General features: G+C 38.3%; 3 protein-coding genes across 3 annotated transcripts; 2 read left to right on the top strand and 1 right to left on the bottom strand.

The window, feature by feature from the left end:
* Positions 1-556: 556 nt before the first annotated feature.
* Positions 557-2101, top strand: LOC147286939 (Polynucleotidyl transferase, ribonuclease H-like superfamily protein). The gene is made up of 2 exons (XM_086240143.1): positions 557-808; positions 982-2101. Exon 2 carries the CDS (start codon positions 1128-1130, stop codon positions 1950-1952), a length of 825 nt encoding a protein of 274 aa, XP_086096269.1. The 5' UTR covers positions 557-808; positions 982-1127; the 3' UTR covers positions 1953-2101.
* Positions 2102-5916: 3815 nt separating this feature from the next.
* LOC147286938 (Ribosomal protein L7Ae/L30e/S12e/Gadd45 family protein) lies at positions 5917-7775 on the top strand. Its single transcript, XM_086241262.1, has 5 exons — positions 5917-5991; positions 6129-6156; positions 6904-7204; positions 7319-7384; positions 7517-7775. The coding sequence occupies exons 2-5, from the start codon at positions 6149-6151 to the stop codon at positions 7574-7576; spliced, it is 435 nt and encodes a 144-aa protein (XP_086097388.1). The 5' UTR covers positions 5917-5991; positions 6129-6148; the 3' UTR covers positions 7577-7775.
* A 3354-nt stretch (positions 7776-11129) lies between these two features.
* Positions 11130-12821, bottom strand: LOC147286937 (uncharacterized). The gene is made up of 2 exons (XM_086242580.1): positions 12307-12821; positions 11130-11908 (listed from the first exon to the last, which is right to left on the bottom strand). The coding sequence occupies exons 1-2, from the start codon at positions 12589-12591 to the stop codon at positions 11255-11257; spliced, it is 939 nt and encodes a 312-aa protein (XP_086098706.1). The 5' UTR covers positions 12592-12821; the 3' UTR covers positions 11130-11254.
* Positions 12822-16681: the final 3860 nt, after the last annotated feature.

Raw genomic sequence — 16681 nt, 5'->3', positions numbered from 1 at the left:
TCATATTTACCTCCAATATGGATAGGTTGAAGGAGGAGTGAGTTTGATTATTGGGCTTATAAATTGCATATTCGCAATAAGTATATCAAGAAAAAAAGAAGGGAAATGTTAGAGAATGAATCTAATGGGGTCTAATAGTAAATGGACGAAAATACCTATAAATTTGACAAATTGTTAAAAACATATGGTGTATGTGGCATACTAGAAAAGATTAGAGTCAAATTAATACTCTAAGCCCTCCTTTAATGTTTATAATTGAATTGAATAGGATAATGGCTAGATGCATCATTCATGTGCCTATACTCACATATTCCTCTAAACACAAATAAAACCTGCCACCTCAGCTCACAATGTTCTACCGCACAACCGGCAAAAACCGACCTACTGGGTCCCACGCCACCTGCCAGTAATTCCCGCAATTTCACTTTCACCTGAAAAAGCAATAAAATTGAAAATCTTTTTTTATTTTTTGAATTTTCTCCACACATTTTATTTTGCCTTTGGTCATTTGGTGTTTATATTATCGTTTTGGGTTTCATTCTCCCTGTTTGTTCTTTCTTCCTCGCCTCTCGTTCGCTGGCAAGAACAAACCAAAAAAAAAAAAAAAAAAGAGAGAAAAAAACCAGAAAAATATAAAATCAGAGTACAGACATTCTTTGGAACTCAGATCATTCACAAAATATCTCTCATTCCTCCTTCGCCGACCTTACGGCACATATATATTTGAATTTTGAAGCAAATCTTCTAGACATATTCGTATCTCCATCTTGGGGTTTGTGATGCAATGCTAATGTTCCATTGATTTGAGGTTGGTGTCAATTCCTTCACATTTCTCTTATCATTTTTTCCTATTTGTTTATTTTTTTCTTCAATTTTTGTGGGGTTTCTTCAATTCAATGTAATTTTCGATCAATTATCCAAATTTGTTATTGTTGTTGAATGAATTTTGATGGGTTCGAATCATTTTCAATTGTTCTGTAGCAAAATCATCTGGGTTCATACCGGATCTGGTTTGATTCAAGCGGGTCTCTTTGGGGTGTTAAATGCGTATTTGGTTGAATTGGTGACTTGGGTCTTTCAAGTCTCGCGGTTTTAATCGAAATTTCTTTGTGGGTTTTCGCCAAGGAATGCCGCTCTTACCGAAAAGCGATTCGATCCAAATTCGTGAGGTGTGGAACGACAATCTGGAGGAGGAGTTCGCTTTGATACGCAAAATTGTCGACGACTACCCTTATGTTGCTATGGACACCGAGTTTCCAGGGATCGTGCTTCGACCCGTGGGTAATTTCAACAACAGCTATGACTACCATTACCAGACCTTGAAGAACAACGTGGATATGCTCAAGCTGATTCAGCTGGGTCTCACATTTTCGGATGAGCATGGGAACTTGCCCACTTGTGGAACTGATAAATACTGCATATGGCAGTTCAATTTCCGCGAATTCAATCTCAACGAGGATGTTTTTGCTAATGATTCCATTGAGCTCTTGCGCCAAAGCGGCATTGATTTCAAGAAAAACAACGAAAAGGGTATCGATGCAAAGTGGTTTGGCGAGCTCTTAATGTCGTCTGGGATTGTGTTGAATGATAGTGTGCATTGGGTCACTTTCCATAGTGGGTATGATTTCGGGTACTTGCTAAAGGTTTTGACGTGCCAGAACTTGCCCGATACGCAAGTGGAGTTCTTTAATTTGATCAATATTTACTTCCCGACAATATATGATATCAAGCATCTGATGAAGTTCTGCAATAGTCTTCATGGTGGATTGAACAAGCTCGCGGAATTGTTGGAAGTGGAGAGAGTTGGTATTTGTCACCAGGCAGGTTCCGATAGTTTGCTCACATCTTGTACATTCAGAAAATTGAAAGAGGGTTTCTTTAGTGGTTCTTTGGAGAAGTATGCTGGTGTCTTGTATGGCTTAGGTGTTGAGAATGGACAAAATACTCCATAAACGAGAAAACCTTAGGAAAAAGAAGAGATTAGAATGTTGTTTCTTAACTGTATGTCTGTGCCTGATACTCACATCTTCATGTACATTTTTGGCAGCAAGTTATGACTTATGAACTATATATATTTTTTATGATAATCCTCTTGTGTGCAGCTTTGGAACTTCTCATTGCTTACACTTTCTTCAATTAATGGATTGGGTTACACTCAAATATAGCACAAATCATGGTTCATAAGTTTCTTTTTAGACTTAGAAGCATCCATTCAAAACAGAAAAATTAACATCTTGACATGTTAAAACGACTGCTTTTTCTGGCAGTATATATGAAGGTATTCCATATTTCAATTTTCTTCAATTGTCCAATATTTTCTGGGTATATCTTCTTGCATAATCCTAAACAATTTTCACACTGGTGGTTGTTCGGAGGAACTTTCTTTTGTTGCTATTTTTGTTCCTCTTTTCAACCCTATTGCTTTAATTTGGTTCATTAAATCAGGTTGTCTTACTTCAGGGAATTGATGTGTCTTTTCATTTCTGCTCTATTATGTTTCTGTTTTCACATTTCTGAAATATGAGATTGATAAAAAAATTTAATTACAACGATATGAGCTTGTTGTGCATTTAAGGGATAAGAATGGCTGAGGTTGCCCAACCGAAAATTTATATATTGTCCAGTGTTATCATGTAGGAGATACTTAAGAAAAAGACCTATTATACAGTCCCAAATAAATTTGTAAGTTTGTACTTATGGGTGTATAAGCAGACACAGGTTCATGCTTCTTCCATTATAATTTAGGTCATGTATTATGTATTTATTGGACATGGTATTATTCATGTCACTTGGTTATTGGTTGCTTAATGATTAATTTCTGCAATCGAACAGTTGTCCATCCGTTGGAGAAGTTTGGATATGCATGTAGGTGTGCACATCCTTTGATTGATTTTCTCATCACCTGTCCAAAATTCCAAATCAATAGTTGGGTATTTCCCAAGGCATCAATGCATCATCTTGCATATAATATAATTATAGACTCTATTTCCAATATCTTTAGACAATCTTTTTTACATTTTCTAATAATGGGCTTTCATTTCAACTTAATTTCTAGTTTGTGGCATGCAGCTTCAGAAATGTTTTCTCTAACAGGTTTTCATTTCAACTTACTGATAATATAGTGGCACGTACTTTTAATGGTTTTCATTGACCCTGAACAACATTTGCGTTATTTTCCATTTGTACAAGGTAATTCAATTGCCATGATAGAGAAACCTGTTCATTTGTACATACAATATATTGTTTTGTCACTCTTTTCCCCCCATTTCTGTACATTTCTATTCTTGGTTCTTATCTGTCACTTCATTTATTGTTTTTTCATTGAAAAACATATGATCTCTCTCTCTCTCTCTCCCTCCCTCCTTGTGTTGGAGTTGCCGACGTGAAGTTTAGGAATCGTGCCAAGTTTTTATGGCTTCAGTCTCTTGTATATAATCATATTAGCTCGTTGAAGGGGGAACACTATTCCAAGTTTATTCATTTACCACTACTACCGCTTTATTGTTGATGTCGTCAGGGTTGCATCTTGCAATGGTGTTCATTGCCCTACTTTTCTTTAGGTTGTGCGATCTCATGCATACTGGCTTCAATTTGTCGATTATTACACAACAGAAGCAGTTTTTATTTTTGAGAAATGGTACCGGTATGATGGTCTGAGAAATGCAGATTTGTCACGTGCGCTATTTTACAACTGAAGACAGGTTGAGCAGGTGATGGTTCAGGACTTGATGAGTTATGAATAGTAGTGAGATGTTCACAACTTCACATCTCCATCTTTGAGTTGCTGGAGCCATCTGTACAGGTTAGAGTGCTTATGTATTGTTCTGCAATTAATTGTTAGATTGCATTACCACTGTGTAGATCTGCAAGGGAAGTGTGCTTCCCTAGAGACTCAAGTCTTCTGTTACAGAAATCTAACCTGGGCTTAAATTTATAAAAAGCATGTTACTAACCTGTGTTGTTTAATCTTTTTTTTTTTTTTTCTTCGAAATCACCTTTATTAATCACTTATAATATGCAATATAAAAATCACGAAGGCCCTTCAGTAGCCTATATTAGCAATAAGATATCAATGTACTGTGTCTTGGCCGGTTGGGCAATCAGCATTTTTTTTTTTGGGTGGGCTATATTTGAAGGAATCAGATTTGTGACCCATGCTATTTCCAAGGGGGTGTGTTTTTAGCCCAAGACCCAAGTAGAGGGCTTTATGGCCAAAATAACTCACACGAAAATGTCTAATACAAGCCGATCCTTTTTTAATGAGCTGAGCTCGACAAAGGCCCTGTGCGCTCGATGTCATAAAATTGTTGAATAGTTCCATTACAACCTAATGAAACTGTTCAATAATTTCAACCTTAAAATTGTATAAACATAATATTTATACGAAATGCTTTATGCTTTCGGCTTACATATATATGTGAAAAATGAATAAAATAACACAAAAGTATAATCATTTACAATCAGTTGGAATCACATTCACTCTGAATCCAAGAGCTAGATGCATTGCCTCTCACTTATCCCTCAAATTAATGAAAAATGTATCCCTCTCACAACATACATGTGGGTCATAATCATATAAAGGTGGGTCACACATACATGTTATGAAAGTGAGGTAACATATGACCATCACATACAATTTTTTCTTCAATTAGTCCCTTAGGTGAGCACCCACCTTTGCCTAATCCTAACACATTTCCTCATCACTTGACTAACCTCAGACTTAGGTAGCGTTTGACAAAAATAAATGAAAATACTTTTGAAATATAAGTGTTTTTTATGAGGTTTTTTAAGAAGCACCTGTCAGGTGCTTTCTTCAGGAAGCACTTCCAAGTGTTTTTGCATGAATCACTTAGGGCCCGTTTGGCACTACTTCTTAGAAACGTTTTTATGTAGTAGCGCTTTTACTGGAAGCGCTTCTGCTAAGAGGCACAAACAAATTTTTATAAAAATTTTAAATGGTTTATACAAAAGCACTTGGAAGTGCTTCCTGAGGAAATACCTGTCAGATGCTTATCCAAAAACCCCTTAAAAGCGCTTTTATTTATTTCTGCCAAACGCAATTAAAAGCGCTTTTACTAATCTGAAAGCACTTTTAGTAATTCTAAAAGCAGTGTCAAACGAGCTCAGTAAAAAAATATGTTTATTCTAGAATTTTTATAAAAATATGTTTGTGCTTCTTAGCAGAAGCGCTTCCAGTAAAAACACTACTAAGTAAAAGCGCTTCCAAAAAGCAATGTCAAACATTACTTTAAACTAGTTGTTTGTTATCATGAAGGAAAATGAAATTTTGCTATTATAATTTATTTGACTTTGTTTTTTCTTTGGGAGAAGATATTTAGTTTTAAAATTATGACTAATTACAAATACTACTCCCAAGTTATATCTTGTTTGACACTTTGTCCACTAGACTAACACATTTAACACTTTACCCCAAACTTAATTTCATTAATACTTTACCTCAAAACCGTTAGTTTTGCACACGGGGCCTTCTAGCTGCTTGAAATTAAGAATTTTTGTCTTTTCATTTTCAACTTCAATTGATGATTAGCACAAAAATGCCCTCATGTTGAAAGTCATGTAGTGCCAACACGGCATCACATGTGCAAAATTAATGAAGAAATTGATTTTTTTAATGATTTTGGGAAAAGTATTTTTCGGAATTAAGTTTAGGAGATTAAATGTTAAAACTTTTTATAGTTTAGGGGGCAATGTCAAACAAGACATAATTTGGGCGTGGTGTTTGTAATTAACCCTAAAAATAATATCAAAGAGGCCATATAAAACTCTAGCTAATTTCTGGGCCTCGGCCCATTTCAATGTGTATGAGCCCATAATAAATGCCAGGCCAGAAACTATTCCAGGCCCAAGACAGGGGTTTATAGTTTTAGGGTTTGCTCTAATAAATTCCTCGCTTTGCTTTGAGTGCTCATTTTGCTTCGCCTACGCAGACCTCTCTGTACATCGGCTACCTCATCTCAGTCAATCTTCAAGGTCTCTCTCTCTCTCTCTCTCTCTCTCTCTCTCTCTCTCTCTCTCTCTGTTTGTATATATATATATATATGTATACATTGAGACTAAAACTGTCTGGAATCTGATTTTTGAAACATGTTGGTTTTTTGATTTTGCAGTTTGAACGTGAAGAGAAAAAATGGCAGGGTAAGTGAACCCATCTTGTTCAAGATTAATATATTCTGATATTGTTTTTTGTAACATCTTGTTTTGGACCCATCATGAGCATTTGGTTGCTTCTTAAAGTTGTAGTTCTTATACTAATTTGTATTACCCTGAAATATTTAAAACTGGTTTCCAACTTAGAGAATGTGAAATTGTATAAATAATGAGCTTTCCTGCTTTATAGTCTAGTTGTAAATGGTATATATGAGGGCCTCATTGTTAATCCAGCTGGAGTTGAGTGATAAGAAGCTAGAATCTGAGTTGAGTGGATAAGATCTGATTTGGGTTGGGGAAGACATTTTAGTATTTGATATCGAGTAAGAATTTGATGTCATATCTAGAAAGAAGTTTTGAAGTGTAAGAAGCTGAATTTTGTCCAAAGAAATTTCAGGGTTTTGTTCCTTTGGGTAATTTATGCGATCATCTTTCATTGGACTTGAATGCTGTATGTTTGTTTAATCATATTGTTATGGTTTGGGCTAATTTGTATGGTGTCTGAGAAACTTAGTGACTTAACGTGAACTGAATTTCACCCATATGAATTTTCATAGATTTAAGATTGTGGAAATCTGTGGTTTGCCAATACCGTTAAATGTTGAGAATTGATGTTGATGCCTTGTATTTATTGTGCTGGTAGCATGCAACTTTGTTTTGTGGAATGTATTCTTATACAACAAAAAGAGGTCCTACCATTTCTGATTCATGGGTTTCAACTTGTCTCATTTGCAGTGAAGAAGCTGTAGTTGCAACTGAGGCACCTGCTCCTGCTCCTGCCCCAGCCCTTGGTGAGCCAATGGATGTTACAACAGCTCTGCAGCTTGTGCTGAGAAAGTCGCTGGCTCATGGAGGGCTTGTTCGAGGTCTCCATGAAGCTGCAAAAGTGATTGAGAAGCATGCTGCCCAGCTCTGTGTGCTGGCAGATGACTGTGACCAGCAAGACTATGTAAAACTGGTCAAAGCTCTTTGTGCCGACCACAATGTAAACATGATGACCGTTCCCAGTGCCAAGACCCTAGGAGAGTGGGCTGGTGTAAGTGGTGTTTATTATTATGTTGTTGAAATTAGATTCTTGGGTTAATTAGTGAATTTTGACTGCCAAGTGATTGTCCGTATGATGCATTCATTGTTTGCTTTCCTCATTCAGCTGTGCAAGATTGATTCTGAGGGAAAGGCTAGGAAGGTAGTTGGTTGCTCATGCATTGTTGTGAAGGTATGACTCCAACTAAAAGTTTTACCCAACAAGAAAAGAAAGTTAAAATTAAAGTAATGCCAATGCATGTTATTTTATGGGACTCTTTTTGTATTTTAAATGACACCATGCTTTTCTCTGGCTGAATTGTAGGATTTCGGGGAGGATCATGAAGCTCTTCATGTTGTTCAGCAGCATGTGAAGGCCCAATGAGTTAGTCGACTGGGTCGGAATTTAGTGGGAAATGATGGAATATCTTTAGGGAGCTTTGTTTGTCTGATGGATTCTCACTTTATTTGATTGTTTACCAGTTACTGTTTACCATGGTTTTCAATTTTGCTTCTAAATGTTGGTTAGTGTATGCTACATTTTCAAATTTTGTTTCTATAAAAAGAGCTTCAATCTTATTTAACAGAGGCATCATAAGTTACTCAAAAATCTTTGGAGAAAACATGATGCATGTCACCTATTCAACTTTTGCAAATAATGTTGTTGATTGGTGTAGGATTGTTGTTGATACAGCATCAAAGGTTCACAATATTCTGTTTTGCCGATTGGTTTTAGCAAAATTTTTAATTTGACATCTGAATGCCTCAATTTGAATAAGATCTGTACTTTATTCATCTGTCCATTCAAAATCTCATAGAAAGTTCCATTTGTAGTAGTCTAGTAGAATTCTGGGCTTGAAATGTTTGACCTGGTTGGACCTGTCTAATAACATGTTTGGTATGAGTTTACCCATCTCTACCCGATTGGAGTGTCATAACCTATCATGATTCATGAAACCAACTTTTGGAGACAGCTCCTGAATTGGGATCACTGTTCAATCTCTAAGGCCTTCCACTATGGTAAAGCCATTTTTTGTGACCCAAAACCCATTTTGGGTCACAAATAGTGCTGTGACCCAATTCTCCCATTTATGGTGCTGTGACCCATTTTGGGTCACAGTGTTTTATACATATTTAAAATATGCTTAATATTGATTAAGTGATATTTAATTGATAATTTTAAATTTAAAGTATAATAAAAATGATTCTAGTGATCTTATTTTAATGAGATCTTTAAAATAAGGTCAATATTGAATATATTTAAAATAAGAAAATTTCATAAATTATACAACATAAGCCTTACAACATCGGGACTTCAACAACCACAAACAAGAAAAACAACACGATGATTTAAAGGAAAAATAAGTACAACATGATCACTAAAAGGAAAAACAAGAACAATACGATGATTTAAAGAAAAAACAACAACAACAACTGCATTCGACATGACAGAAAATGAATCGAACTTCTTATTCGGAGTCCGATGATGAAGAATTGACACCCACGTAATTATACCAATCTGTGATCTTCTGTTCGGTTTCACACTCATCACATGGTTGAATCGGAGGGTTCTTCCCGCATGTGCATGGCACGGGTGGTTTGGGCTCTGGCAGGTGGTTCAACCATTGGTGGCGAAGATTTGGGTGGTTGGCTAGATCCTTGAGCTCCAATCTCTTGCAAAATGCACACAAAGGGACCAAAATATCATCCGAACACTTGCAGCACCTCCAGTCTGGTTCTTTTGCACGCTCCATCATTAAACAATAATCGCACAATGGTGCAGTACAGTTAGGAAGGCACTTACAGAAGCTTTGATCGCACTGTTGTTTGGAGATCTCACCGGTGCCTTGCTTGGAGATCTCACCAACGCCTTGCTTGGAGCTCTCACCGACACTTTGCTTGGAAGAGGAAGCCATTTCTAAATGATAGTTATGTGGATGTGTTGGCCTTATAGTTAAACCTTGGTATTTATAGGGAAAAAATGTGCATAACTTGCCCATTGGATTCCCTGATGGATAATTTAATACTCGAATCTCACATGTGAAGCAACAGTGTTATGCATGTGATGGAGTGTGGAGTCAGTGTATAGTCTTGTCATTGGTTCAGTGAATTATTTTGCTATATGTGATGGTTGTGTCATGTCATGTCAGGTAAGAGAAATCAATGCCTTTATTTCATTTCAGAAACTGCAACTGACAAACACAAACACACTTAAACGGCAAATACAAAGACAAATAACAAACTTCAGGATCAACTGCGAAGATTAACCTAACAAATCATAATGAGAACAATATTGACGAACCATGATCCAGGTCGTCAATATGTTGGGGCAAGTGGTGGGTTCCCCTCTCGGATCCAGATGTGCTCAATCAAATTAGTTTTTAGGGATTCGTTGACATTTCGGTCCCTAAGCAAATTCCGACGAACATTCATCTCAGGTAATGATGATGGAGCGGCACCGGTCGGACATGGTTCTACACCTTCGTATTCAGCTTCTGCCCTTCTAGTGCTCGCTTCTGGGTCTATTGGGTCATCCCTACCGTCATCCTCAGGGCGCTCATCCTCCACGATCATATTGTGCAATATTATGCACGCCTTCATGATATACCCAAGCTCAATCGGACGCCAATAACGAGCAGGTCGTTTTATAATCTGCCACCGGGCTTTTAAAATTCCGAACGCCCTCTCCACATCCTTCCTGTATCCCTCCTGTCGAGCGGCAAACAACTTATGGTGGGGAAGAACGGGACTGTGCAATGTAGTGATAAGAGTTGACCATTGAGGGTAGATCCCATCTGCAAGAAAGTATGGAATGGTGTAGTCTATCCCATTCACAGTGAATTTCACCCTGTGGTTTCGGCCGGAAATCATATCATCAAAGAGATGAGAACAGTCCAGCACATTGATATCATTATTCGACCCAGGTATACCAAAATTTGCATGCCATATCCACGTGTCGTACCCAGCAACGGCTTCAAGGATAACTGTTGGGACACGATAATGCCCACGGTACACAGCTTGCTCGGCCATTGGGCAATTTTGCCATACCCAATGCATGCAATCCAAGCTACCAATCATACCTGGAAATCCTCTACGGCTCCCCTTTCGCAAAAGTTTCCTCAAATCGGCCGGAGTAGGCCTCCGGAGATACTCTGGTCCGAAGACGTCAGTGATGGCTCTCACGAACTTCAAGAATGATTGTCGTATGGTGGTTTGGCTAATGGTCATTGACTCTGAGACCAAATCATATGGAATGCCATATGCCATCACCCGCAGTGCTGCAGTCACCTTTTGGTGAGGTGTGCAACCCACTCTACCGACGGCATCAACTGTTGGCCGGAAATACTCATCCTGGAGGCAGACCGCTTCGAGAATTCTATTGAATAGCGGTTGGTGCATGCGGTATCGCCTGCGGAAAGTCACGGTGTCCTCGATTGGCGAGGGGATGAAGTAGTTGTCCATGAGACGTTCGTGGGCGGCTTCTCGATTCCGGTGTGTGTACCGGCGATTTGAAGAAGTACCGCCATGCCTTGGTGTACCGGCGACGACGGTATGACTCATTGACACAATCAACTTACCCACCATCTCCCTTCCATCCTCTTCCCTATCCCATTCAGCATCAGAGTCCGAAGACGAGGAGGAGGATGAATACACATACAAAGTATTCATTTGGGTGTTTATGGAATGAGAAATGATCCTGAAATAAGATTGAGTGTAACATGGTAAATATAGTGGTATTTATACTGAAACCACTTGCATTTGAGATAAGGAATGAATGGTCCACATTCATTTGCTTTATGATGCTGTAGTCATTTCATGCATCAGTCTTATCTACTGTAAAGCATGCATCAGTCTTATCTACTGTAAAGCATGCATCAGTCTGTGGTTAATAAGGGAGAATCCAATGTTGGGTGGAAATGCAAACATTAATTGAATAAATAGCAAACCATGACTTAAAACAAGATTGACGTTCAAATTAAAGGATACAATTAAAGAGCAAACATAATTTAAAACAAGATTAACATTCAAACTAAAAAACACAATTAAAGAGCAAGGTCTAATTCTAATTATTAGGCGGGTACCCCTGGTTTGAGTGAGTGAGGTTGGAAAGATCCGGGTAGTATCCAGATGGAGTGGACTCCGAATGGTGGTTAGCACGCATTTGCCTCCTTGCAATGACTTCAGCCATCTTTTGCTCCCAATACATCCGTTGCCCATCATTCATTTTGGAGAGGTCTTGGCCCATAATATTTTGTTCTTCCCATTCTAGCTGCCTCTCGATCCTCATCCTTTCTCTTGCTTCCTTTGCGGCGTCTCTTTCACTCCTTGCACGCTCTCTGTCAACTCTCGTTTGTATGAAAATCCTTGAATTTTCATTATAATGATCTACTGCCTCAACCATATGAGTTTGGACGGGCTCGGCTGCCTTGGCCCGTTTTGCATGGTTTCTCCCTGGTGGCCTTGGCCGCGAGGAACCGCATGGTTGGAATGGTGGTGGGTTTTCGTCCTCGCCAAGTGGTATGACTGGATCGGTCTCCTCGGGATCATCATCGGCGGGAGTGTCGGCATCGTCGGTGGCGGGGGTCTCTGAATCACTAACCCGAACAGGAGCATGAACGGCAGCATACTTTGCACTTTCCTTTATTTTTTCCCAAATGTGCACCCATGGAAACTTGAATCCAGTCTTGTTTCGAAAGCCTTCAAGTGCTTGCGTAAACTACAATAATAAAATAAAAATTAAAATATATAAATTTTCTTGTGGAAATGCAAACATAACTTAAATAAATAGTAAATTTGCTACATTTATAAACAAAACAAAAACCATAATCATACAAATATATAAATATGCTTGATAGATAAACAAAATAGTGAAAATACAATATAATAATATCATTATACAAATATGCTACATTTATACACACAACCAAAAATAATCATACAAATATATAAATATGTTTGATACATATACAAAACAATAAAATAGTAATACCATTATACAAAGTATGCTTCATTTATAAACAAAACATATAATAATTATACAAATATATAAATATGCTTGATAATTGGATAAAACAAAAAATAATCATGCAAATATATAAATGCATAAAAACTTACCACATTGGCATCATTTGCACCGCTTGCACGCATTCGCTCGGCCTCCAATAAGCAAGCATAAAATTTGTTGCAATCACGCGCAATATCTTTGAATCGTGCTTTAACACCGCCAACCTTACGAATTGTTTCACCCCCCATGTTACGCTTGAAAATTTCATAAATTTGTTCCCAAAGCATGGCGGCTCTAATTTGGGCACCAAGACAACCGTCGGGAGACCTCTCTAGGTATGCCATCACTAGGGCTTCATCTTCAGCTACCAACCAAGCACTTCCTCTTGGAGCCATGACAAAGAAAAAAAAATTTTGTGTAAATTTGGTAAACAAAGGTTGTAAATTGTGATGAAACCATATGAGTGTTGTGTGATATATATAGGCATCCTTGAAAATATAGCTGTTGGAGGGTTTGGGGAATTTTTTAAAATTTTTTCGAAATTTTTTGGCAATTTTTCGGATATTATATCTATTTTAAATGATTTATTAAATATTTGTTAAAAAAAAAAAGGATATGGCCGATCTGGACCGTTGATTATCAACGGTCCATTAATCTCAGCCGTTGATCCATTTTCGGCCCATCTAAAAAAAAAAAAAAAAAAAAAAAGCCAAAACGCAGCAGCCGTTGATCACCAACGGTCGGCCGATCTGGACCGTTGGTGAGTATCCCATTCAGCCACGCGTCAGCAACAGCAGAAAGGCAGGCGCTGCAACCGAGTTTGCTTGCGTCAGCCGACACCTGCGCCAGCCAAAGCAGCCGCTCGTCAGCTTTGTCAGGCGCGGGGCCCACCTCTCTCTTCAGCCCAAACCGGTTTTGTGAGACCCGGAAATTTTCAAATTTATTTTGTGATTTTTCCTTATTTTCAAAAAAAGTTTTATAGAATTTATTTCTTGGAAAATCTAATTTTTTCACCTTGAGCTTTAATTGTTTGACCAATTTTGACTAGGGTTTTGACCCAAGTTAGAACTTTAAAAGGTAGTACTTTTACTCGCGAACCCAACGGTGCAAGTCTCGTATTATTCCGAGTCTGGGAGATTATTTTATGAATTTCCTAAATTTTCTTAGTTTGTGGAGCTTGAAATTTTCGAAATTTTTATAAAGGGCAAATTGGTAATTTGACCTCATAGTTAATTAGTACTAGTCGATACGAGTCCGTAGTATTTTTCGGGGTATTTTTCTGAGTCCCGAGCTATTTTTTAATTAATTTTTGAAGTTGGGGAATATAGGAAAAAGAAAATAAAATAGGAAATCACCAGATCGCGCCACGTGGCACGATCTGGGGCGTCCATCGCTGCATGGCAGCAAGATCTGATGGCTGCATGTGCAGCCAAGTGTTAGTGCACATGCCACGTGTCACTTCCTCATTGGCCCATTTTGTGACGGTTGACTTGAGTCAACCCAGTCAACTCGGATGAGTCAACCGAGTTGACTCACTCACTCTCCCTATAAATAGCAGCGCACCCCCCAGCTGATCCCTCACATTTCAGCCGCACGCTTCCCAAGAGAGAGCTTCTCTCTCCTCTCTCCTCCTTTCTCTCTCTTCTTCAATCTTGTTTTGAGTTTATCTTGAGTTCTGAAGCTCCGATCGACGATCCGATTTCGCCTACGCGATCGTGGCGACGAGCTCTTCAATTCTAGTAGTGTGAAGGCTATGTTTTGGTGAAGTTTTAAAAAAATCATTTCTGAGCTCCATAGGTAATTTCTTGATTCCTGTCGAATTTCTGTTAAAATTTTGTTAAATTAATCTCTTGTTAATTAGGTTCTTTTAATCTTGTTACTTAGCAAGTCTAGTAGTACCGAGACTCTGCCCGTGGGAAGTCTTCAACAGGTATACCCTTAACCCAGCTTATTTAATCTGCAGTTATTTAAGTTGTGGTTATAGACGGAACGATGTTTAACTGTTGTTATCAAATGAACTTAATAAATATTGAGGCCATATCAGTGGTAACCAAATAACGTGATGACTAAGGTCAGTCCATGAGCATACAGGCGTTGGGTACTGAGCCAGAGCTCTCTCAGTTTCCCCATGCACTGACCTGGTCACGTTGTAGGTTCATATCTGATCAACCTCCTCGACAATAAATTAAAATAGATATAGAAACCACACGGTCTGACATGACTGTTTGCCTCGGGGTGCAAAGTCATGTCGGATTAAGAATTCAGAGAAGCCTAGCAGTTACGCTAGTTCCAAACCTCTGAATTATACCTGGTCTTAACAGACAAGGTCATCGATTTACGTGAAGACCGTTTTTAACACCAGTTGTTGTCAAACTAGGAACTCCAGTTACCTAAAGGAGATCGTTGCGACGTGGCAAATTGTGATTTGTACTCGAAAACAAGCAAAAGCTTTGGACCCTAGGTAAGGGGACAACACACTCTGACTAGTGGATTTCCTGCATGTACTATATAATAAATACTGTGTGATAAAGATGCATGTTTTTTGATTGGCATATCTGCTTGGTTTTATGATGATGAGAATGATGACTGTTATGCATATTCTCGTGAGATTGTTATTGTGTTTGACTTGAGAGTGAAAGGTCACTTACGGTAGACCCTGGGTTTCGATCCCCAAAACCTCATGAGGGGTTGTACGGACGGACTGGTCGATTGTCCTTCTTGGGAGGCCAGTCTAGGCGGTATAACCATGAAATGGCCACTTTCGCTACCCTGTCCCGGTCAAATGACTGCAGGACTTTGTTATGTTTTTGTGAGAGGGTAGTTAGCCCTAACGGCTGGTCAACAGGTATGATTCTGAACTTGGGCCCGGAAAACTGTATTTTGAAAATTGTATGAGCATGCTACTCGTTTTACAAAGCTTGACAACTGGTTTGTGTTGTGCATTTGATTTTAAATTATCCCAAACTATTTTTCAAACCTAGCAGGGAGTTCCCTGAGGGGGAGCAATGAACGTATGTGATGCTCACCCCTACATTGTTGTTTTTCTCCCTCTCAGGTGCTGCGCGTGTGGACTTTGACGGCCTCGATTGAGGGGTGGTGGTGCGGTCTCGAGCTTGTCAACTCCTGTGTTCCTGTTTAGTCAGTATATTTCCTTGGGCAGGTCTTTGGTGACCTTTTATTATCTTTATTTACCCTTGGTCATATCATGTATATACACTGAGTCCTTGGGTTGTCTACTTTTAAATTATCGAGTCTATAAAAACAGTTTCTTTGAAGTTACTCTAAACAATAGTAGCTTCGAGGGTTGGTTTAATTATGAATTAACTATTTCTGAATAAATTTTCCGCTGCAAACTCAAGCACTCTGATCCAACCCATTTTTACTAAACCAAAAGGCTTAACCTATTTTGTGGATATTTGGGATTATAACACCGGGGGATTGGTTGTTGTAGTCTCTGGTATTCTCAAGATAGGTGCCTCTGTTACGTACCTGGGTTTCGGGGCGTGACAGGTTTCTCTCTCCTTCACGTGGGCTTAAAGTTGTTTTGGGTCACACCACATTTTGGGTCACACTGAAACACATATTTGGGTTACACTTTGGGTTACACCCTCTTTTGGGTCACACATTCCGGCCCATAGTGTTAGGGTGTGACCCATTTGTGGCCCAAAATGGGTTTTGGGTCACACAATCCGGCAGCATAGTGGAAGGCCTAACAAAACAGGTTGAGTTAAACTAACCCAAAGCACCTTGAAAATTTCTGTGTAATTTGTAGTACTTGTTTTTAACTTTTAAGCAACAACTTTTTGGAATGGAAGCATTACCCGTTATAAGGAGAGAGACAGAGGAGAAGGGGACTAAGAAGATGCACGAGCACAAAATAGGTCCTCATTAGGCATGACTCGTTGCCACTCTTTTTTTTTTTTTTTTTTGTGAATTAAAGGACTTTTAAACAAATGTATTTAATTTTTTAAGCAAAATAATGTAAATATTTTGACTCCTTACCAATTGAAAGTTGAAACTACAAATTGGAAAACAACTAATTATTTTTAAATTATTAATAAGGGAGGTGATTTTTGCACTCCAATTTTATCCATCTACACTTCTTCCTTATTTTTTATATTTAACTAATCTTTTAATTAAATGAATTTCCAAACTTATCCTTAAATGAATTTCCAATCTTTTAATTAAATAAATGGCAAATTACACGCAGGTATTTCAATTATACACCCTTGTTCACTTGAGTACCCCAATAAAAAAAAGTTTCTTAGAGATACCTCAACTACTGATTTTGCACACACAGATACCTCCGTCAACTATTCCGTCAGGGAAGCCGTTAATTGCCTATGTGGCACACTGACATACCTTTAAAAAAATGCCACGTGGATAAAAAATAATAAAAAATGAAATAAACTTTAAAAAATGAAATAATTATTTTAAAAAAAAAATAAACAAAACATCCAAACACTCACCCGGCCACCCACCCTC

This window comes from Dryas octopetala, chromosome 4, assembly GCF_963921425.1.
Source record: "Dryas octopetala chromosome 4, drDryOcto1.1, whole genome shotgun sequence".
NCBI lineage: Eukaryota > Viridiplantae > Streptophyta > Magnoliopsida > Rosales > Rosaceae > Dryas > Dryas octopetala.
The sequence above is the reverse complement of the archived record's forward strand: the minus strand, read 5'-3'. Positions and strand labels throughout refer to the sequence as shown.